Source organism: Cnephaeus nilssonii (assembly GCF_951640355.1).
Source record: "Cnephaeus nilssonii genome assembly, chromosome: 1".
NCBI classification, from domain to species: Eukaryota; Metazoa; Chordata; class Mammalia; order Chiroptera; family Vespertilionidae; genus Cnephaeus; species Cnephaeus nilssonii.
The window spans coordinates 2,562,428-2,585,375 of record NC_137072.1 but is presented as its reverse complement, the minus strand read 5'-3'; the positions used below and the strand labels follow the sequence as shown (position 1 = coordinate 2,585,375).

General features: G+C 39.8%; 1 protein-coding gene across 10 annotated transcripts in view; it reads right to left on the bottom strand.

The window, feature by feature from the left end:
* Positions 1 to 22,948, bottom strand: part of MYO9A (myosin IXA) — a 345,415-nt gene that overhangs the window by 217,751 nt on the left and 104,716 nt on the right. For all 10 annotated transcript variants that reach the window (XM_079787689.1, XM_079787686.1, XM_079787691.1 and 7 more), the window contains 4 exons: positions 21,490 to 21,616; positions 11,784 to 11,873; positions 7,093 to 7,209; positions 2,898 to 3,032 (listed from right to left, as the gene is read on the bottom strand). In XM_079787689.1, coding sequence (XP_079643815.1) covers positions 2,898 to 3,032; positions 7,093 to 7,209; positions 11,784 to 11,873; positions 21,490 to 21,616 — 469 coding nt within the window. The remainder of the gene's footprint in view (positions 1 to 2,897; positions 3,033 to 7,092; positions 7,210 to 11,783; positions 11,874 to 21,489; positions 21,617 to 22,948) is intronic.

The window sequence follows — 22,948 nt, the reverse complement described above, 5'->3', positions numbered from 1 at the left end:
AAAAAAATGCTACAATCTCAACTTGTTACTGACCTCAAACTTGGCTTGAAGGAAGACCCCACATTTTCTTTGACCTTGCATTTAACCTAAGAATTCTTATGTAAATTGATGGCTCACTCTTCCTACACTAAGTCAATTTGCGCTTCTCAGAGGATATATCTAGTTACCCATTTTTTTTCTGTCTATATTGTTCTGTTTCCTATATCCACACTATGAGTTGATTCGAGATTCTATTAATAAGCTCCTATATCCCATTCTGGAACTAAGAGACCAAAGCAATCAAACAAGCATACTTAGCACGTGACCAAGCCCATGTAACTAATTAAAAATCAATAACAGAAAAACAAGATGGCGGCATAGGTAAACACCTAAACTGCTGCCTCGCACAATTTCAAAACTACAACTAAGAGACAAAACAGACATCAACCAGAACCACAGGAAGGCTGGCTGAGTGGAAATTCTACAACTAGAAGGAAAGAGAAAGGCACACTGAGACTCAGAGGAGCTGCAGGAGGCAGAGGTACTGAGACGCGCACGCGGAGAGGGCTGGCAACTGAGTGCACGGCTGGCTCTCTCAACCGGGAGGGAGACAAAAGCTCCCAACTGCACTGAACTCCAGTTCTGGGCGAGACTATGGGGACCCAGACTCATACGGGGAGAAACTGGACTGTCTGGCAGCGGGCGGAACTCGAGGGCGGCTTTCTCTCAGAGGTACTTGCAGCGATTACCACATGACACTGAGACCCGGGGGTCTATTAGGGCAGGGCTGACGGGAAACCAATGCTGTCTGCTCTGCCCTAAGACTCCGCCCCATCCAAGCTGAGCACAGAGGCTTTTGCAAATCTTCTCTCATAAGGGTGTCTCCAGCACAGAAGTTCTCCCAGCATAGACACAGCTGATCCTTACAGCCAATTGGCCTGGAGGTCAATTACTCCCAGTGATACCAATAACAATCAAGGCTTAACTACAACAAGACTGTGCACACAGCCCACAAAGGGGTGCACCAAGAGTGTCCACCTCAGGTAACTGGGAAAGCTGAGCCACTGGGCCCTATAGGACACCTAGCACACAAAGCCACTCTATCAACTCAGGGAAGCAGCCAAAATGCGGACACAAAGAAACAGATCACAAATGAAAGAAATGGAGGAAAGCAAACGACTGGATATAGAGTTCAAAACCACGGTTATAAGGTTTTTCAAGAATTTTCTAGAAAAGGCCAATAAATTTAGCAAGACCCTCGAGGATATGAAAAAGGACCAACTAGAAATTAAGCATACACTGACTGAAATAAAAAATATTATACAGAGATGTAAAAGCAGACTAGAGGATCGCAAGAATCAAGTCAAAGCGAAACTGGAAAAGCGAAAAGAAAAAAAGAATCCAAAAATATGAAGATAGTGTAAGGAGCCTCTGGGACAACTTCAAGCGTACCAACATCAGAATTATGGGGGTGCCAGGGGAAGAGCAAGAGCAAGATATTGAAAACCTATTTAAAGAAATAATGACAGAAAACTTCCCGTACCTGGTGAAAGAAATAGACTTACAAGTCCAGGAAGCGCAGAGAACCCCAAACAAAAGGAATCCAAAGAGGACCACACCAAGACACATCATAATTAAAATGCCAAGAGCAAAAAACCAAGAGAGAATATTAAAAGCAGCAAGAGAAAAACAGTTAGTTACCTACAAGGGAGAACCCATACGACTGTCAGCTGATTTCTCAACAGAAACTATGCAGGCCAGACGGGAGTGGCAAGAAATATTCAAAGTGATGAATAGCAAGAACCTAATAACCAAGATTACTCTACCCAGCAAAGCTATCACTCAGAATTGAAGGGCAGATAAAGAGCTTCACAGATAAGAAAAAGCTATAGGAGTTCATCACCACCAATCCAGTATTATATGAAATGCTGAAAGGTATTCTTTAAGAAGAGCAAGAAGAAGAAAAAGGTAAAGATAAAAATTATGAACAACAAATACATATCTATCAACAAGTGAATCTAAAAATCAAGTGAATAAAAAAATCTGATGAACAGAATAAACTGGTGAATATAATAGAATCAGGGGCATGGAAAGGGAGTGGACTGACAATTCTCTGGGGGAAAGAGGTGTGGGGGGTACGGGAAGAGACTGGACAAAAATCGTACACCTATTGATGAGGACAGTGGGGGGGGCGGTAAGGGCAGAGGGTGGGGTGGGAACTGGGTGTAGGGGAGTTATGGGGGGAAAAAGAGGAACAATTGTAATAATCTGAACAATAAAGATTTATTAAATTAAAAAAAAGAAAAAGAAAAAAGAAAAAAAATCAGTAACAGATAGAAACTCAAAAGAAACCCACCCAATTTTCATTCAAAGGTGCACTCAAACACATATTACTGAATCTACTTGGGCCCTATTAAAAAACAACAAAACCCTGCATAATATATCTTAAAACCTATGGTCTGACATGTTATTTGCTTACATTAATATGAAGACTACAGTATCTGTATTGAAATATAAGATTTAAAATGCTTATCATGGCCCAGGCATCATGGCTCAGTGGTTGAGTATTAACCTATGAACCAGGAGGTCACAGTTTGATTCCGTTTGATTCCTAGTCAGGGCACATGCCCTCAGGTGGCAGGATCCATCCCCAGTGTGGGGCCTAAAGGAGGCAGCCAATCAATGATTCTCTCTCATCTTTGGTATGTTTCTCTCTCTTCTTTCTTTCTCTTCTCTCTCTCTCTCTCTCTCTCTCTCTCTCTCTCTCTCTCTCTCTTCCTCTCTGAAATCAATAAAAATATTTTTTAAATGCTTATCATGACTATGACTCAAAAATTTATGTGTGTGATTGTGAAGGTGGGAAATGAAGGAGTGGCGGGGGGGGGGGGGGGGCAGCATACATGCACTTAGGTACTCACCTGCTCCAGTTTAAAGATGTGCTGATTAAAGTAGTGTTGTAAACGTTCATTAGCAAAATTAATGCAGAACTGTTCAAAGCTATTATTTTCATAATCTTCAAAGCCAAAAATATCAAGAACACCAATTGACAAAGTCTACAAAGCAGGAAAAAAATTATGGTTGAAAAAATTATGCTCAAATTTATTTCATAAATAGTATTTATAGTAAGAAACAAATGCTCAAAGTTCTTTTTCAGCATTGGAGAGTAGGTTTTGGGGGCCAACATTTAACCACATTATACCACAAATAAAAAGCATTTTAGTTCTCTTTAGTTGCATCTTTTTCTTTTTATCCTAATTATATTTTTATTATCCAAAATTTTAAACAACGTAACCCACTGATTATTCTACAGAAATGTACAAAGCTGGGACACTGGCCAGTTATCTCAACCTCAGAAATTCCTCAATTCCAAGCAACAAGGGAATGGAAATAACAGGCTATGGGAATTCAAAAAGTTACTTCAGTACTACTAGGTCACTATTGGCTATGTCTTGTTTTTATACCAAGAGGGCCATGCAATTTTTCCTACTTTGACTTCCATATTCCAATAGAATCCTGCTTTAAAAACCAGGCTAACAAGGATGTTTAATCAGCCTTGTGCAAGCTAGAAATAAAACTGAATATCAGAATATGTGGTTTCTTGAAGTTAAAATTTTTTATCCAAAAAAAAAAAAAAAATTGTAGCCCTAGCCAGTTTGGCTCAGTGGACAGAGCGTCAGCCTGCGGACTGAAAGGTCCCGGGTTCGATTCCGGTCAAGGGCACGTACCTCAGTTGCAGGCTCCCGGCCCTGGTCAGGGACATGGTCCCTGGTCAGGAGCATGCGGGAGGCGACCAATCAATGATGTGTCAACCAATCTCATCAATGTTTCTCTCTGTCTCTCCCTCTCCCTTCCACTCTATCTAAAAGTCAATGGGAAAAATATCCTCGGGTGAGGATTAAAAAAAAATGTACAAGGATTATAATGTTAAATAGTTCTAAAAGGATTACAACAAAACACAACAATATATTCTTCATCCTCAATTTCTGAACCCTAATATCAACAACTCTCAAATCATTGAGCTGTTTGGTATGGAATAGTATAGTATAGTGTAGTATAGTATAGTATATATAGTATAGCATAGAAGTGCTTATTTTTCTATTTCTTGATATTTCACTTGTAGAAATTATCTTCTAACTACTTACTACTGATGATAGGGATTTAACTCTAATACTCCCATACCAACATTCTTCTCACCACTCCACCTCATTCTTGAAATACAGTTGTATTGACAACTTTGGTTAAATGAAAATAATTTTTCTCCACCAGTGCTAAGAGAGATACTAGGCAAAATGATGTAATGAGTGATAGTGAGAGATATTTTTTAAGTTTCCATTAAGAGTATTTTGTTTTCCATAAGTACCTAAATCAATAAAATTCAAATCTACTTCCTACTGTCACATCCACCCCCCAAAATAAAAGTATTTTGTTTGATTAATTCTGTTGACTAAATTCTAAGCCCTTATGAAAATAATGACCTTCAAAAATAAGTTAATTTGTCAAATTAGATTACAATTAAAATTAATATTCAGTGGGCTCACATAAAGCATAAAAAGTTCATATAAAAGCAATTTTACATTTAAAATAATCAAATTAAGTAATAAAGATGACATTTCTTTTTTCTTTTCCCTGACCCAGAGCTTGAGGATAGAACCTGCAGACTGGAAGCCACCGGCACCAAAGACATGACCCCAAAAGGGCTGGCGCCCTGTCCTTCTGCCTCAGTACGTTACAGGGACAGAGACAACACACCTGATCTCCCCCAGAAAGAGGATTAAAGATGACATTTCTAATCAGCCTAAAAAGGCAAACTATTCATTCCATAAAAGTTGTTAGAAAATGAATTTGAAATTATTAAAATTAAATATCTAAAATCTACCATATTAAAAGTAAATTCCAATTGGAAAAAAAGGTCTGAATATAAAAAACTATATTCTAAATGTATGAGAATAAATATTTTATAATTTGGGCTGGAAGAGGACTTCCAATGTAAAATAAATAAATAAGGTCCAGGACAATAAAAGAAAAGAATGACAGAACTACACAAAAATTTAAAACATAAAGACTTCAAAAAACACAACATAAACAAATCTTTAAAGAGAAAATGTTTGCAATGTACGTCAAACTAAACGTCTCTGCAATATCCACAATGACTCCTAAAAAGGAATAACAAAAAGATAAAATGAACAACAAAAATAGGAAAAATATATAAAGAAATAAAGAAAAGAAATAGAACAGAGAAAATATGAGATGCTCAACTTTCATCTATCATTAAAAACATTGGTAACAAATGGACTAATCTTCCTTGTCAGATTAACCTAATGATAATTCTGAGAATAGCCAATGTGACTAAAGGTGTAGCAGGGAAATGGACACTTTTATGCACTACTGGTGGAAGTGCAGTTTTTTTTGAAAAGCAATTTAGCAGCATCTACCAAAATGTTAAACATATATATCCTTGAATCCAGCAATTCGTTTTGAGGATTTTGTCCTAGAGAAATGTATGCAAAGAATATTTGTTACATTATTATTTAACAATAAAAAAATTAATATATTTTTAATGGGGGAATTTATGGTACACATCCAAAGTATATATTACAAAGTTGATAAAAATGAGGTACACATTGGTACAGAGAACAGACTGACAACTGTAAGAGGGTGGGGGGTTTAGGGGCCAGGTTAAAAAGGTGAAGGAATTAATGAAAACTATTAACCTATAAATATGACAAATATTTAATATTTGTCATAAAAAAAAACAAAACAAAACAACAATTCATAGACACAGACAACACTATGGTGATTACCAAAGAAAAAGGAGGCTAGGGGAGGTAAAAGAGGGTAAAGGGGGGATAAATGGTGATGGAAGGGGACTTGATGTGTGGTGATAAACACAATAAATACACAGAGGATGTATTATAGAATTGCACACCTGAAATCTATATAATTTTATTAACCAACTAGTAGCCCATTTGCAGGAAGAATCCTGCAAGCGGCCGCTGCGGCCGTGTGCGCTGCCGCTGCCGCCGCCGTTGCTGCCTCCGTGCCTGCACCCACGTGCCGCTGCCACCCGCCCCACTCCACCCCACTCCGCCCCGCCCGGGCTTTCCCTCTGGCAGCCACCTTGCTTTCCACTTTTCCTCCCTCTTCCTTCTAAGTTGTCTTCAGTCTTCACTCCTCCCTCCCTCAGTGTATGCAAATTAACCACCACCTTTGTTGGGTAATTTGCATACTCGCCCTGATTGGTTGGTGGGCGTGGCTTGGGCTGGTGGGCGTGGCTTGGGCATAGCGAAGGTGCGGTCAATTTGCATATTACTGTTTTATTAGGTAGGATGTCACCATAATATATTCAATTAAAATAAAACAATGAGGTATAGCTATATTTCAAGACATACTAGGTTTTAAAAAACAACACACATAGAAGCAATACAGATTGTGTGGACAAAAAGGGGGGTTCTGTGGAAAGTAACCTCACAGGGTGATCTGCTCATAAATTCCTAACTAGGCAGTTCATTGTGGGTAGTCATGTCCCAGGCCTACAACCTCTTGGGTGAAAAGCTTTAAGCCAGCCATGTCCACTGTTCCAGTGTATCTAGGTTAACACACCTTTGAAAAACCAGAAGTAATAACCCTCGAAGGGGGTATTAACTCTCAAGAGAGCACATAATCTTAACTATTCTGTTGCCTCCTCCCACCTTTAGGTAATCTTCCTTAGTTCCCTCCTAATTTCAAATGCATAAAAGAAACTGCAAAAATATTATTCTCCGCAGTACTTGAGATCTTGCTGCTCTCCAGCATATGTCGTCAGTTTGGCTCAAATTAGCTCATAGAAATCCACAACAAGTTAGGACATTTCTTACAATGACAATAGTATAATTGTATTTTTATGTTTAAAAGCAACTCTATATGCACATTTATAGGAATGTAAGTACATAAGAAAAAAGACACAGATTAACAGCTCTTCTAAACAGGATAATAAAAACAGAAATAAGGAAGAAAACAGCAGGGAATAGAGATAAAAAGATGACTCTTACATAACTCTGTCTTTTTAAGTTTAATGTATTAACCATTTTATTAAAACCGTTTTCTAGAAAAAATATATAATTTATGTATGTCTACCTTGGTATTTTGCTCCAAATCTTTACTATTCAGAAGTGCATGATTAATCCGAAAAACTATCCAGTCAAATAGGGCACTATATAAAGACTTAGCCATGGAATTCCTCACTGTCACAGCCTGAAAAAAAAAGAAAGGGTTAGGAATACAAGTGAAATTGGCAATAATCTAACTAAGATATTATAACAAAGTGTGTTTTGTTCTCACTAAATAAAAAAAGCTTACTATCATGAATTCAAAATTAAGTTTTCTCTCAATATAAATAGCTTCTAATTATAATAGGCTATAAGTTTTCTATATACATTCATTGATTTAGTCCAACTCAAAGAATCTAGGCTAAAACTCTCTGGAAAAATAAGAAAAAATGTAGGTTATTCAGTTCAAAATAGTTTTACTGAAAATTAAGGTGTATATATATATATTTCACCTGGTAAAGACAGTACAACAGGAAGTTTGCAAAAAAATTAACCTTGTCATCTAAAGTGGAGAAGAGTATTCCAAGGAAAGCAATAAATCTGTTAGCAAAAAGGCCATCAATTATGTGCAGAATCCCAGTCAGATTCTTAAAACATAACCCTAACACCACTACAACTACATTCCCGGTTATCTTCAGCTTGTCATCAATAGTAACTTCTAGAATTTTTCCATCCCTACACAGAGTAACAATTCTTTCATTACAGAGTTATGCAATTTATTTTTCCCTCATTTAAAACTCTCCCCAGTTTATGGAAACTCTGGACTAACTGCTCAATTTTTCTATAAATCTGAAATTGTTCTAAAACACAAATTCTACTAGTTAAAGAAAATTCAACATTTTAAAAGTACTACAGCCGCCCAGCCAGTGTGGCTCAGTGGTTGAGCATCTACCCATGAACCAAGAGGTGACTGGTTCTAGTTCAGGTCAGGGCACATGCCTGGGTTGCGGGCTCCATCCCCAGTATGGGGTGTACAGGAGACAGCCAATTGATGATGCTTCTCTCTCATCAATGCTTCTATTTCTCTAACCTTCTCCCCTCCTCTCTCTCTCTCTCTCTCTCCCTCAAAAAAAAAAAAAATCAATAAAAACATATTTTTAAAAAAAAAAAAAAAAAGTACTACAACCTAAAGTAGGGGTACATATGTCTTAGATAATCTTAAGTCTTAGCACTTAGAATACAATCATTTATATATTTATCACCTAGGAACTTATTTTGAAGCTTGTATATTCAGGTACACATTTATATTCAGTTCTGAAGTTTAGAGGAAGTAAAGAGTAATGATTAACAGCTGGACAATCTTCCAATACCAAATTCTCTACTTATTCTAGTTGTGTGACCTTAGTCCAGTGGTTCTCAACCTTTCTAATGCCACAACCCTTTAATACAGTTCCTCATGTTGTGGTGACCCCCAACCATAAAATTATTTTCGTTGCTACTTCATAACTGTAATTTTGCTACTGTTAAGAATCGTAATGTAAATATCTGTGTTTTCCGATGGTCTCAGGCGACCCTGCTGTCGTGACCACAGGTTGAGAACCGCTGCTGTAGAGCCTAAGACCATCGGAAAACACAGATATTTACATTAAGATTCATAACAGTAGCAAAATTACAGTTATGAAGTAGCAACGAAAATAATTTTATGGTTGGGGGTCACCACAACATGAGGACTGTATTAAAGGGTCGCGGCATTAGAAAGGTTGAGAACCACTGCCTTAGTCAAATTATTTAAACTCTTAGGCTACAGCTTATACATTTGCTGTGTAGAGATCATACAGATGATGACTGAATTTCTGAATTTCAGGTAAAAAGAAAAAAAAAGGAAACTTCAAGTTTCTAGACAAAAAAATTTACTGCTACCTAAAAACCACTACCAAAGAGAAGACAGGTATCAAATTCTATATCTTTAACATTATCAACTTGAAAATAATTGGGAAATGTTTATAAGTTCTGAGAGAAAAAGGAACGTGGCCCTAGAATTCTATACTTATGCAAGTTATCAACAACATATCTTTAAAATACCAATAAAACCATAGTAGAATGTCTACAAATAATTGCCATTCTATTTTTCCCAGAGGGAGAAAAGGGAATAAAGATAATCTGATCATATTCAGCAAAAGTAAAACATTTTAAATCTAAATAAACAAGCAAGATACAAAAAAGAAGACAACATATTGGTTATTTCAACCCATTAAATATAATGGGTTAATTTTTTTAGTTAAAAGACAGACCTTCATATTAAATTAAAAACTAAGCCCCACCTATTTATGGTTTAGAGTTAGATACTATTTTCATAAAATATAGTTAAATAGAATCCAGATTTACCAAAGTATACCAATACTTATTTACCCCACAACTCCCAATATTATACTTTCAGCCCTTATTCTCTGAAATGCACTCCTGCCTACCACAGCTTAATCTCAATAAGCCCAATATCAATTAATATTTTCCCACACAAACAAGATCTCATTTAGTGTTTCCTATCTCACTGTATAGTACCAATATTCTTATAGTTGTGTGAACCAGAATATTAAGATTCATCCTTAACATTACTTCTTCCTCCTTGCCTCCCATTTAGCAAATCACTGACAGATCCTGTTGGTTTTACCATCTAAATTTCTTTCATTTTAACTATAATGATTTCTCCCTACCATTTTCTTACCATTCTAGACAAAGCAGCAAACACCTTTCTCCTCAGTACTAATACAGCCTCCAAATTAATCTTTCCATATTCACTCTTGCCCTCTGTTTTCTAATCCTAAAATGATCCCCAAGATTCCCATCTCCTGCTGTACAGGTTCTATATCACATGTACACAACCTAAGTGTGAGCAGGACTGTAACTATGATGGATTTCATTCCACTAATTGTCATATATTATATGACAAAGATAAAGAGATTTTAAAGATTTCATTATGTCCCCAAACAGCTGACTTTTTTTGTTTTTTTTTAACTTATTTATAGGAAGATCATCCTGGATAGAGCTGACTAATTCAGAGGAAACTCTTAAAAGAAACTGATTTCTTTCATCAGAGATTCTCCTGCTGGCCTTGAAGAAGCAAACTGCTATGCTGTGAACAGGACTCTTGACAGCCAACAAGAAATTCGGGGTCTCAGTCCTACAACTGCAACGAACTGAATCCTGTCAACAACCTGTGAACTTGAAAGAGGATGTTGAGTCTCAGATGAGAACACAGCCCTGACAAACATCTTGACTTCAACCTGATGAAACCCTGAGCAGAGTACCCAGCTAACCTGTGCCCAGACATGATCCATGGAAACTGTCAGATAATAAAATTGTATTAAGTGGCTAAGTCTGTTACACAGCTATACAAAACTAATATACTTGTTTCCAAATAACTCTTCACACTGCTGCCAGAGTGAAGAGTTATTTGGAAATTTCCATTGATCTTCAGATAAAATACTAAAAGCCTTAAGGACTGCTCCTCATTTTATACATAGCACATTTAATACCTAGCACATTTCTAAGCACATATTTCTAAACAAATACACTAAACAAATATAAATAAAAAATAAAGCAGAGGCTATAAATATAATCTCAGAAAGCTAAATTTAAAGTTAAAATGTTTTATAATGAAAAAAGTTGTTAAAGAAAATACAAAAGCAATGAAATCTTATGCAAAAACAGTTTGGCTTTTTCTGCTATTTAGAAAGGAGCTCTCAAAGTTGGACACTATAAAATATGACATAAGATACATGACATACATAATGAAAATATGTAGACTTGTAGGTACAGTTAGGAGGGACCTAAAAAGTGGGATAAATGGATCAACGTCAGCCCATAAAGCATTCTCTACAGTTCAATCACTATTTCCCCACCCTTGTGTCTTCTAATCTCATATTGCTGTCCTATTTTTATAATTCTCTAGTTTCATTTCTTATCACTTTCATAAAATTACACTAAAATAATCAGATTTTCAATAGTTTCTTACTTCTATACACCTGGATAGTCCAATAATAATGGCTCACTATAGCAATAAATCTCATCTGGAAGCCTCACTATACAGATTATAGTTAAAGTCATAGGACTGGGTAAAATAATCTAAATAAAGAATACAGAGAGGAAAAAATAAAGACTGTGTCGTAGGGCATTCCATCTTTCAAAGGTTAGAAAGAAGGGAAAAAAAGCAAACAGACAAAAAGTAAAAACTAAAAAAATAAACCAGGAGAGTCTGAAATACCAAAATATAAGAAACTGCCTCAGTGGTTGAGCATCAATCTATGAACCAGGAGGTCATGGTTTGATTCCCGGTCAAGGCACATGCCCAAGTTGTGGCTGTGGGCTCGAACCCCAGTGTGGGGTGTGCAGGAGGCATCCAATCAATGATTCTCTCTCTCCCTCTCCCTTCCTCTCTGAAATAAATAAAAATATTTTGTAAAAAAAGAAGGAATAATCAATTGGGTCAAATATTGCTCATTTATAATTCTATTTATCATCTCTTTACCCCATATTAATAATATGAAACTTAAGAATGGTGAACAGATTATGAGCTTTTAAGAAAAATGTAAGACTAATTACTTAAAATCACATTCAACTTTAAGTTTCCAAGTTGATGGAAAGTTCACAAATTTCAAAGGCCCAGAAATATTTCAATCAACCCTTTTTCTTGTTACTTTTATTTTGTGTTAAGAGAAATGACACTACCCAAACTTCTAAAAATTATCAGAGTACTTTGATCCAAAGAAAATCTACTCATACCTCTGCCAGTCTGTATGGTAAAATAAGCTTTTCTCCCACTGTCACAGTCTTCCTCGTAACTAATGCTTCAAATAGCACCTCTTCTTTAACCTGTATAGCAGAAAAGTTTAATATATAAGATTCATAACAATGGTTTGAATTATTTATTGAAAAGCCACATAGAGAAAAAAATTGAGATTAGCAAATAGTAAACAACAGAGTAAAAGAAAGACAATACACTGGGAATTTTAAATATTGGCCAAAGTGAAATGTAAGTGTCCTGCCCGGCCGGTTTTGCTCAGTGGTTGAGCGTTGACCCATGCACCAGGAAGTCGAAGGTTCAATTCCAGTCAGGCTCAATCCCCAGTAGGGGGTGTGCAGGAGACAGCAATGTTTTTCTCTCCTCTATGTTTCTATTTCTCCCTCCCTCTCCCTTCCTATCTCTAAAATCAATTTTATTTTAAATGTTTTTAAACATGTATCCCACAGTCTCCACTCCCAGACCCCCCCAAAAAAAGAAATCAAAGGGGTCTTTTTAAATTAAAGTTTTCATTCTGATCATAATGGAGAAACACGTTTTATTGTGTAGAATATGGAAAATATAAAATAGTATAAACAACATTTTAAGACGATCAACCATAATCTCCTAACCTGGAGAAAAGGACTGAACAGTAACAACACTTCTTGAGTTCCCGGAAAACTGCAGTTGGTACTAATTTATGTTTCAGTTGTTTATTTTATTCCTAGACGTTAAAGTATATATGTGTATATACCTTAACACAAAAGTCTACTACTTAAACTATACTCTAGAACAGCAATTTTCAATCAGTGTGCCTCAAAAATTTTTAAAACATGCAATACCTAACTATTTAGTCAGGGGCACTGACCTCTTTTCCCTTAGATTGTCAAATAAAAAAATGACAGCAGCCAACACAATAGCCATCCAATATGAATGAAGCAAAATTATACCTATTTTTTGTCAGATCAGCAAAAAATATATTTTTGGTGTGCCAGAGTTTTAGTAATTAGTTTATGTGTGTCATGAGATTTAAAAAGGTTGAAACCCTGTGAATAATGCTCACACATGCTAACAAGCAGACATATGTAAGAATGCCTATCATAATCCATAATAATAAAAGTGTAATATGATAATTAGACTGGACAGCTGAATGACCTTCCGGACATCATTCCGGATGTCCTTCCTGACGAAGCCACGGCGGCGGGGGCAAGGCAGAGGTGGTTAGGGGTGATCAGGCAGGCATGCAGAGTGGTTAGGGGTTATGAGGCAGGCAGGCAGAGTGGTTTGGTTAGGGGCGATCAGGCAGGCAGGCAGGCAAGCAGTTAGGAGCCAGCAGTCCCGGATTGCAAGAGGGATGTTCAACTGCCGGTTTAGACAGTTGGACATCCCCCGAGAGGTCCCAGATTGCGAGAGGGTGAAGACTGGGCTGAGGGACCCTCCTCCTCCCCCACCCCGTGCACGAATTTCATGCACCGGGCTTCTAGTACTATTTATAAATTGAAAATTACAAACAATCTCAATCTCCACTAAAACAGATAAGCTATGTTGTTATATTCATAGAATGGAATTTTAAATAGCAATTAAAAAGAAGATTCTATGCCAAAACCGGTTTGGCTCAGTGGATAGAGCGTCGGTCTGCGGACTGAGGGGTCCCAGGTTCGATTCCGGTCAAGGGCATGTACGTTGGTTGCGGGCGCATCCCCAGTGGGGGATGTGCAGAAGGCAGCTGGTCGATGTTTCTCTCTCATCGATGTTTCTAGCTCTCTATCCCTCTCCCTTCCTCTCTGTAAAATATCAATAAAATATATTTAAAAAAAAAAAAAAAAAGAAGATTCTAGAGCAGTGGTTCTCAACCTTTCTAATGCCGCGACCCTTTAATACAGTCCTCATGTTGTGGTGACCCCCAACCATAAAATTATTTTCGTTGCTACTTCATAACTGTAATTTTGCTACTGTTATGAATCGTAATGTAAATATCTGTGTTTTCCGATGGTCTTAGGCTCTACAGCAGCGGTTCTATATAATAGAGGCTCATTGCACTAGAGGCTCATTGCACTGATTCTCAGTCAGGGCACATGCCTGTGTTTCGGGCTCGATCCCCAGTGGGGAGCGTGCAGGAGGCAGCCAATCAATGATTCTCTCTCATCATTGATGTTTCTATCTCTCTCTCCCTCTCCCTTCCTCTCTGAAATCAATAAAAATATATTTTAAAAAAAAGAATTTAGTAAACAGGAGACTTAAAACATTTAATGTTGTCTCAGGTAACTATAAAAAGTAATTTGAAAAATAAATTAATTAAACCATTATTTTTTTTTAAGATTTTTTTAATTGATTTTCAGAGAGAGTGGAAGGGAGGATGAAAACATCCATGTGAGAATGAAACTAATGAGCTGCCTCCTGCATGGATATTGAGCCTGCAAAATCAAAGTAGCAAATTTTTGTTGCAGGGCACACACCCAACCAACTGAGCCACCCTGGCCAGGGCAAATTAAACTATTTTCTTAAATGTTTTCTTACTTTTTAAAATATATTTTTATTGATTTCAGAGAGGAAGGAAAAGGGAGCAAGAGATAGAAACATCAATGATGAGAAAGAATCATTGACAGGCTGCCTCCTGCATGCCCCCGACTGGGGAGCGAGACCAAAACACAGGCATGTGCCCTGACTGAGAATCAAACTGTGATCTCCTGGTTCGTAGGACGATGCTCTATCCACTGAGCCACACCAGCTGGGCAATCAATTTTTTTTAATTCTTTATTGTTGAAAATATTACATGTCTCCTTTCCCCCAACCCTGACCTCACCCCAGCCGTTCCCACCCCCCAGCACATGCCCTCAACCCCCTACTGTGTGTGTCCATGGGTTATGCTTAAATGCATACACACAAGTCCTTTGTTTGCTCTCTTACACCCGTCCCTCCCCTGCCGTCCCTCTGAGGTTAGACAGTCTGTTCGATGCTTCTATGTCTCTAGATCTATTTTTGTTCATCAGTTTATGATGTTCATTATATTCCACAAATGAGGGAGATCATGTGATATTTATCTTTCTCTGACTGGATTATTTCGCTTAGCATAATGCTCTCCAGGTCCATCCATGTTGTTGCAAATGGTAATAGTTCCTTCTTTTTTACAGCAGCATAGTATTCCATTGTGTATATGTACCATAGTTTTCTAATCCACTCATCTGCTGTTTTAGGCTGTTTCCAAATCTTAGCTATGGTGAATTGTGCTGCTATGAACATAGGGGTGCATATATCCTTTCTGATTGGTGTTTCTAGTTTCTTCGGATATATTCCCAGGAGTGGGATTACTGGGTCAAATGGGAGTTCCATTTTCAGTTTTTTGAGGAAACTCCATACTGTTTTCCACAGTGGTCGCACCAGTCTGCATTCCCACCAGCACTGTACGGGGGTTTCTTTTTCTCCACATCCTTGCCAACACTCATCATTTGTTGATTTGTTAATGATAGCCTTCTGACAGGTGTGAGATGGTACCTCATTGTCATTTTGATTTGCATCTCTTGGATGATTAGTGACTTTCAGCATGTTTTCATATGTCTCTTGGCCTTCTGTATGTCCTCTTTCAAAAAGTGTCTATTTAGGTCCTTTGCCATTTTTTGATTGAATTGTTTGTCTTTTGTAAAGCTGTATGAATTCTCTATACATTTTGGAGATTAAATCCTTATTGGAGATAACACTGGCAAATATGTTCTCCCATGCAGTGGGCTCTCTTATGTTTTGTTGATTATTTCTTTTGCTGCACAGATTTGATGTAGTCCCATTTGTTTATTCTCTCCTTAGTTTCCATTGTCTTAGAAGCTGAATCAGTAAAGATATTGCAATGAAATATGTCTGATATTTTGCTGTCTATGGAGTCTTCTAAAATTTTTACGTTTCTCGTCTTACGTTTAAATCCTTTATCCATTTTGAGTTTATTTTTGTGTATGGTGTAAATTGGTGGTCTAGTTTCATTGTTTTGCATGTATCTGTCCAATTTTCCCAACACCATTTATTGGAGAGACTGTCTCGATTTTACTGAATGATCTTGCCTCCTTCTTCAAATAGTAATTGAGCATAATGGCTTGGGTCAATTACTGGGATCTCTGCTCTGTTCCATTGGTCTATATGCCTGTTTTTGTGCCAGTATCAGGCTGTTTTGAGGACAGTGGCTTTGTAATATTGCTTGATATCTGGTACTGCCATTCCTCCAACTTTGTTCTTCTTTCTCAGGATTGTTGTGTCTATTCAGGGTCTTTTTTAATTCTATAAGAATTTTTGGAGAGTTTGTTCTAGGTCTGTGAAATATGCCATTGGTATTTGGGCAACCATTATTTTAAAAACTTTTTTTCTTGTAAAATAAATAAATAATACATGATATTAAATTAAAATAAATTTATATTTATCATTGAATGGAATCACTTCGGAAGTAGGGAAATTAAGTTAAATCTTAACTAAAGAGTTTACATTTTTTATTATACCAGTTACTGTACCTACCTTTTAATTTTATCTCAACAAAAGCCTTAAGACTACAATTACTATTATCAATTGTAACCAATAGAGCTTTATTTTTAATTGCTAACTAACTCTAGACAGGATACCATGGTAGGTGCTGTCATATCTTCTCTAACTCCTCACCTTTGAAGATATCTTCTTTCTGCTTATTACCCAATCTTTATTCCCAGAACCAGTCCAAACTATATATAACAAGAAAGATTTTTAAAAGCTTGTGTTATACAGTGAGATTTGCTATCAAATCACATTTGCTGTTGGCCTAACTTTGACAGTGGTAACCATTCTCAGGATTTGGTTTCTCCTTTTTTCCCCAATACCTGAGTGCTGCTTTGAACTGCTTCCACCAGTCTCTCACCAAAGAAGAAATGCTGCACTAGAACCAGAAACCTTGCTACTTGTTGATCACCAGCCACAATCCCTGTGTTACAGTTCCAAACGTTTGACTAAAACATTACTTAAAATGCCTGACTGACAGCAGCTGTGCGACACTGCAGGTTGCCCAGGACCAAACCAGAGAGGGTCGGACCTGCATTACCACCATTTGGCCACCACCCAGAACTGAAATATCATTGCTGACATGTGCACATAAGGAACTGGTGGGCACTGAAATTGGGTCGCAAAAGAACTGTTGGTCCAGAAAGAAATTCACTACAGACTGATTCATATGCCTTTCAGCATAACTATTATTGCTGGTCTCGTTTTTCGGTTCTTATAAGTGTATTTCTAGTATCACATGATCTCACTCATCTAGGGGAAATGATGAACAACATAGACTGATGAACAAGAACAGACCCAGAAACAAGGAGCATCGATCGGACTGTCGGGCCTCAGAGGGAGGGTAGGGGAGGGTGGGGGGAGGGGGGAGAGATCAAACAAAGGACTTGTGTGCATGCATATGAGCCTAACCAGTGGTTAAGGACAGCAGGGGGGTGGGGGCATGCGTGGGGAGGGGTATGGGATGGGAATGGGGGGATGAGGACAAATATGTGATACCTTAATCAATAAAGAAATTTTTTTAAAAAAGTAATATAGGAAACTAGAGGCTCATTGCACAAAATTTGTTCACTTGGAGGGTTCCCTCAACCCAGCCTGCACCCTCTCGCAGTCCAAGAGCCCTTGGAGGAGTGAGCCTAAGCCGGCAGTCAGACATCCTTAGCACTGCCATGGAAGCGGGAGTGGCTCCCGCCACCGCCACTGCACTCGCCAGCCATGAGCCCGGCTTCTGCCTGAGCAGCGCTCCCCCTGTGGGAGCACAGTGACCACCAGGGAGCAGCTCCTGTGTTGAGTGTCTGCCTCCTGGTGGTCAGTGTACGTCATAGCTACCAGTTGTTTTGCCAGTCTGTTGATTTGCATATTAGCCCTTTATGCTTGTGGGATGGGGCCAAAACTGGCTCTCTGACATCCCCCAAGGGGTCCTGCATTGTGAGAGGGCACAGGCCAGGCAGAGGGACCCCACCAGTGCACAATCAGGGCTGAGGAGGTTGGCCAGCCAGGGAGGGACCATGGGAGGGCTGCAGGGCATGTCCGACCTGTCTCACTCAGTCCTGATCGGCCGGACCCCAGCAGCAAGCTAACCTACTGGTCAGAACGTCTGCCCCTGGTGGTTAGTGCACATCATAGCGACTGTTCAACCAGTTGACTGTCTGCCTCCTGGTGATTAGTGCACGTCATAGCGAGCAGTTGAACGGCCTTAGCATATCATTAGCATATTATGCTCTGATTGGTTGAACAGACTACTGTACATTTAGCATGTTAGGCTTTTATTATATAGGTTAGGCAGTTGTTTCCTGGTTTCATTTATATAAGTTTCATAAAAATGTAAGTACAGCTTTTGTCAATGTAATAAATCAGATGGTTGGTAATGTTCTTTACCTATCTGTGTCTCATTGGAAAAGGGTGTATTTGCAAAGGAATGGCTGCTCCATGAAACAGAACATAGAGCAAGCATATCGGATACTTCGTACCTGCGGTTCCCCAAGGATGGACTGAAAACCCTAGGGGTTCTCAAGGTCTTTTCCGGGAGCTCGTGGGGTCATAAACAAAATATCTGTTCAAAATGCCAGATGGATCAGTAGATTTTAATGTAACAGAGTACAAAATGAACAATCTAGTTTCATCTTCCACACAGCAACCAGCCTTTAGAAAACCACCAGTTTTTAAGTTTTGGTGTAGTAGCACAAAAGAATGTCTTCAATGATCTGAAAAGACTATTCAAATACTCTTCCATTTTCCAATTTTATATCTGTATGAGATCAAATTTTCTTCATATACTTCCACCAAAATAACATATTGCAACATATTAAAAGTCAGAAGCATGTGGACCTAACTGTCTACCATTGAGCAAGGCATTAAAAAGATTTCTAAAAATGTAAAGCAGTGCTACCTTCTCACTATATCTTTTTTCATTATGAAAAAATAGTTACTTTTTATAAAATGTCATTTATGTTAATATGTAATGGGTTTATGATGGCTACATTAAAATAAATTAAATATTTTAAAATTAAAAAAATAAATAAGTAAATAAATAAATAAATAAATAATAAAATAAAATGCCTGACTGAAATGTTCTCTGACCCTCATGACCTTCAAAACCAAACTCAACATCCTGGTAGAATTTCCACTGAGTGAGTCTAGTTCCAAATTAAGGTACTCCTCCCTTCTCCTGCCCCTTCTGCCAGGCTAACACATTCCATTGAAGTTAATAAGCAACATCCAGGCGTGTACAAAATAATAAACACTTTAAGGTCAGATAAACAAGAAAGAGGCATCCATTGCTCTCAGAGAACACCGTCACCTTATAATAGACATAAACTAGTTAACAATTAACTTTCTGCTACAAAACTAAAAATAAACTATCTTACATAGAAACTGATGGAGTCAGACCATTTAACAAGGTTAAGCCTCATGAGTTGGCACATGAACCAAGATTTTAAAGATGAACAGTATTTTAATACAAAAAAGCAAGCTATTCATAATTGCAAAAAAAAAAAACTGTAAACAACCAAGATATCCTTTAAGAGGTGAATGGATAAATAAACTATGATTTAGCTATACATGGAATATTACCCAGCAATATAGAGAAATGAGCTATTGAGACAAGAAGCTTCTGCCTGCCAGCTTGATCAACCCCTAACCGCTCCCCTGCCAGCCTAATTGACGCCTAACTGCTCCCCTGCCAGCCTGATCGCCCCCAACTGCCCTCCCCTGCAGGTCTGGTTGCCCCCAACTGCCATCCCCTGCAGGCCTTGTCACCCCCAACTGCCCTCCCCTGCTGGTCTGGTCACCCCCAATTGCCCTCCCCTGCAGGTCTGGTTGCCCCCAACTGCCCTCCCCTGCCGAACTAATCTCATCCCCAACTGCCCTCCCCTGCCAGCCATCTTGTGGCGGCCATCTTGTGACAACGTGAGGGTGGCCATCTTGTGATGATGTCACGCAAAGGCATCACACCAACCTAGGCTTTTATTATATAGGATATAGCTAGACAAAAATATTTGCAGATATATGAATATACCCAGGTTAGTATACACACATATTTCCTTATTCTGTCAGAGGAGAAAGCCTATGAAAAATGATATCCCTTTCAAAATGAATCTGACAAGACAAGAAGTTAGCTGGGAAGCATGAGAAATCATCACTACAGAAAGAAAGAATCCTATATAATAAAAGAGTAATATGCAAATTGACCATCACACCAACACACAAGATGGCTGCCCCCATGTGGACACAAGATGGCCGCCACAAGATGGCCAGCAGGGGAGGGCAGTTGTGGGAGATCAGGCCAGCAGGGGAGGGCAGTTGGGAGGGACCAGGCCTGCAAGAGAGGGCAGTTGGGGGCGACCAGGCCTGCAGGGGAGGGCAGTTAAGGGTGACCGGACCAGCAGAGGAGGGAAGTTGGGGGCGACCAGGCCTGCAGGGGAGGGCAGTTGGGGGGGACCTGGTCTACAGAGGAGGTCAGTTAGGGGCGACCAGGCTAGCAGGGGATGGCAGTTGGGGGTGACAAGGCCTGCAGGGGAGGGCAGCTGGGAGCGACCCGGCCAGCATAGGAGGGCAGTTGGGGACGATCAGGAATCAGGCCTAAATGGGCAGTCGGACATCCCTCAAGGGGTCCCAGATTGGAGAGGGTGCAAGTTGGGCTGAGGGACACACAACCCCACCCCCGTGCAGGTATTTCGTGCACCGGGCCTCTAGTAAGGTAATAAAGACCTTGTTATGGAAAGAAGCATTGTAGGTTTCTATATAACTACTAGAGGCCCGGTGCACAAAATTCGTGCACAGGGGAGGGGTATCCCTTAGCCCGGCCTGCACCCTCTCCAATTCGGGACCCCTTGGGGGATGTCCGACCGCCAGCTTAGCAGGGAGAGGGCCTAATGTGGCAGTCGGACATCCCTCTCACAAACCGGGACCACTGGCTCCTAACCGCTCACCTGCCTACCTGTCTGATCGTCCCTAATTACTCTGCCTGCCTGCCTGATGCCCCTACTGCTCTCCCCTGCCAGCCTGATCGCCCTAACTGAGCTCCCCTGCTGGCTTGATTCCCCTCACTGCTCTCCCCTGCTAGCCTGATTCTCCTAACTGCTCTCCCCTACCGGCCTGATCGCCCTAACTTCTCTCCCCTGCCGGCCCAATCACCCTAACTGCTCTCCCCTGCCGGCCTGATCCCCCTAACTGCTCTCCCCTACCGGCCTGATCTCCCCTAACTGCCTCTACCTCTGCCTCGGCCCCGCCACCATGGCTTTGTACGGAAGGACGTGCAGAAAGTCGTCCAGAAGTCCGGTCTAATTAGCATATTACCCTTTTATTAGTATAGATGAAGAAAGAAAAATTTAATATCCTTTTCTCCCCATCCATCTAGATACCCCATCTTCAAATAAAACAATCTAATCAAAATCTTAGCATGAGAAGAAATCTGAAATATAGAAGAAAAAGTAGCAAAGGCCTAGAATATTATGCCATCTTGAGTGAAATATTCATCCTATACAGCAAATTGGGGGATTATGGGTATCTAGGGCAAGAAGAGGCAGGGTAGAAAACCCAAATTTTCGAAACATTGTAGCACACGCAATAGCAAAATATCCACCTTTTAGGCAAACACTATTAATAAAAAAGTATTAACCTAGTTTCCCCTACAAAACTTCCACAAAATAAAAACTGACAAGTTACCCAGTATTTGAAATGACAATTGAGAATGTAATCACTCACTTCCAATAATTCTGAGACGACAGGAAGAACTTCTGGATTACAGATATCTATGGAGTCATCCCGGTATGTCTTCTTTTTATAACAGATATTACCTAAATGTAGTATTGCTGAGAGAAGAGAGAAAATCCTGCAAAAATAAGATTATAAATTATAACTTGCTTATGTGTATTCTCTAAGCTTATTTCAACCCAAAAATCATAATCATGCAAATTAACTAGTACAAATATGACGTAGTCTTCAGAAAATAAGAAATATGGGAATAATTATAACTATAAAATTTATTGAGTGTTTACTATGTTAGTCACTGTGCAAAGTGCTTTACAAAACCTTAACTTCAGTATTGTACCTACCACTTGTCAGAAAAGTAATCTGAAGGGGAGGGGTATGGGATGGGAATGGGGGGATGAGGACAAATATGTGATACCTTAATCAATAAAGAAATTTATTTTTAAAAAAAGTAATATAGGAAACTAGAGGCTCATTGCTATTATCTGAATCTGCGGTAGTGTTTCAAAAGTCCATTCCTTCCTAAATGTTTTTCATCCTGACTGGAATGCCCTTTCCCTACACTATCTATTTCAGATCTATTGAATAAAGATGTTTCATGCCTTGGCATATGCATTTTTAACCATGTATCCTAGGTGATTTTTTCAATTAGTAGTTATCTACACTAATAATAGATGAATATGCAAATTGTCCAAGATGCTGTCACATAATGACCAATAGGCAGGCTGCGTCCTGCCCCCTGCTCAGGGAGCTGCGAGGCCCAGGGCAGGCAGGATAGGATATGATAGAGAGGATAAGGAAGGAGAGGGAGAGGAAGGCAGGCCTGCATGCAGACAGGCCGAGAGGAGAAACAGAAATACAGAAAGGGAACAAGAAAAAGACGCAGGAATGGACAAGGGAAGGAAATGCAGGGCTGCACATGGGCCGGTGGTGATCATGGGGGGGGGGGGGGCGGTGGAGCAGCTGCGCCTGGCGAGGGACGGGGTGCAGGCGGCGCGGGGCAGGGAGCCCCGCCCAGATGCGGGAGGAGGGCGGTGGCCCCTGGTGCAGGCCGTTGGGACGGAAGGGTGGACGGTCCAAGGCCTTCTGGGCAGAGGCACTCCTCTTCACGGCAGCAGCGCCAGGGCTGCGCGGGCCTCGGCCACCTCGCTGGGCTGGGCGCCCCATGCTGGGAGGGGAGATGCAGCTTAGCTGGGCAAGGTCGGACACTAAGGAGGGTCCCACTTTCATCCCCGAAGGCTGGACCCCAAAGACACTGGCCAGGGTTAGGTTAGTGGCGCGTTAAGTGTACTTTGTTGACTAGAAGTTGGGGTGTCCTGGGCAGGGAATGGGAGGAGGACAGTGGCAGGGAGGCCAGGGAAGGGGGTTGGTGAAGGCCTGGCCGGGACTGGGCCCTGGGCAGGGGATTAATGCCCCCCGAACAGAAGCTTTAATATCAAAGTGCACTCAGGCA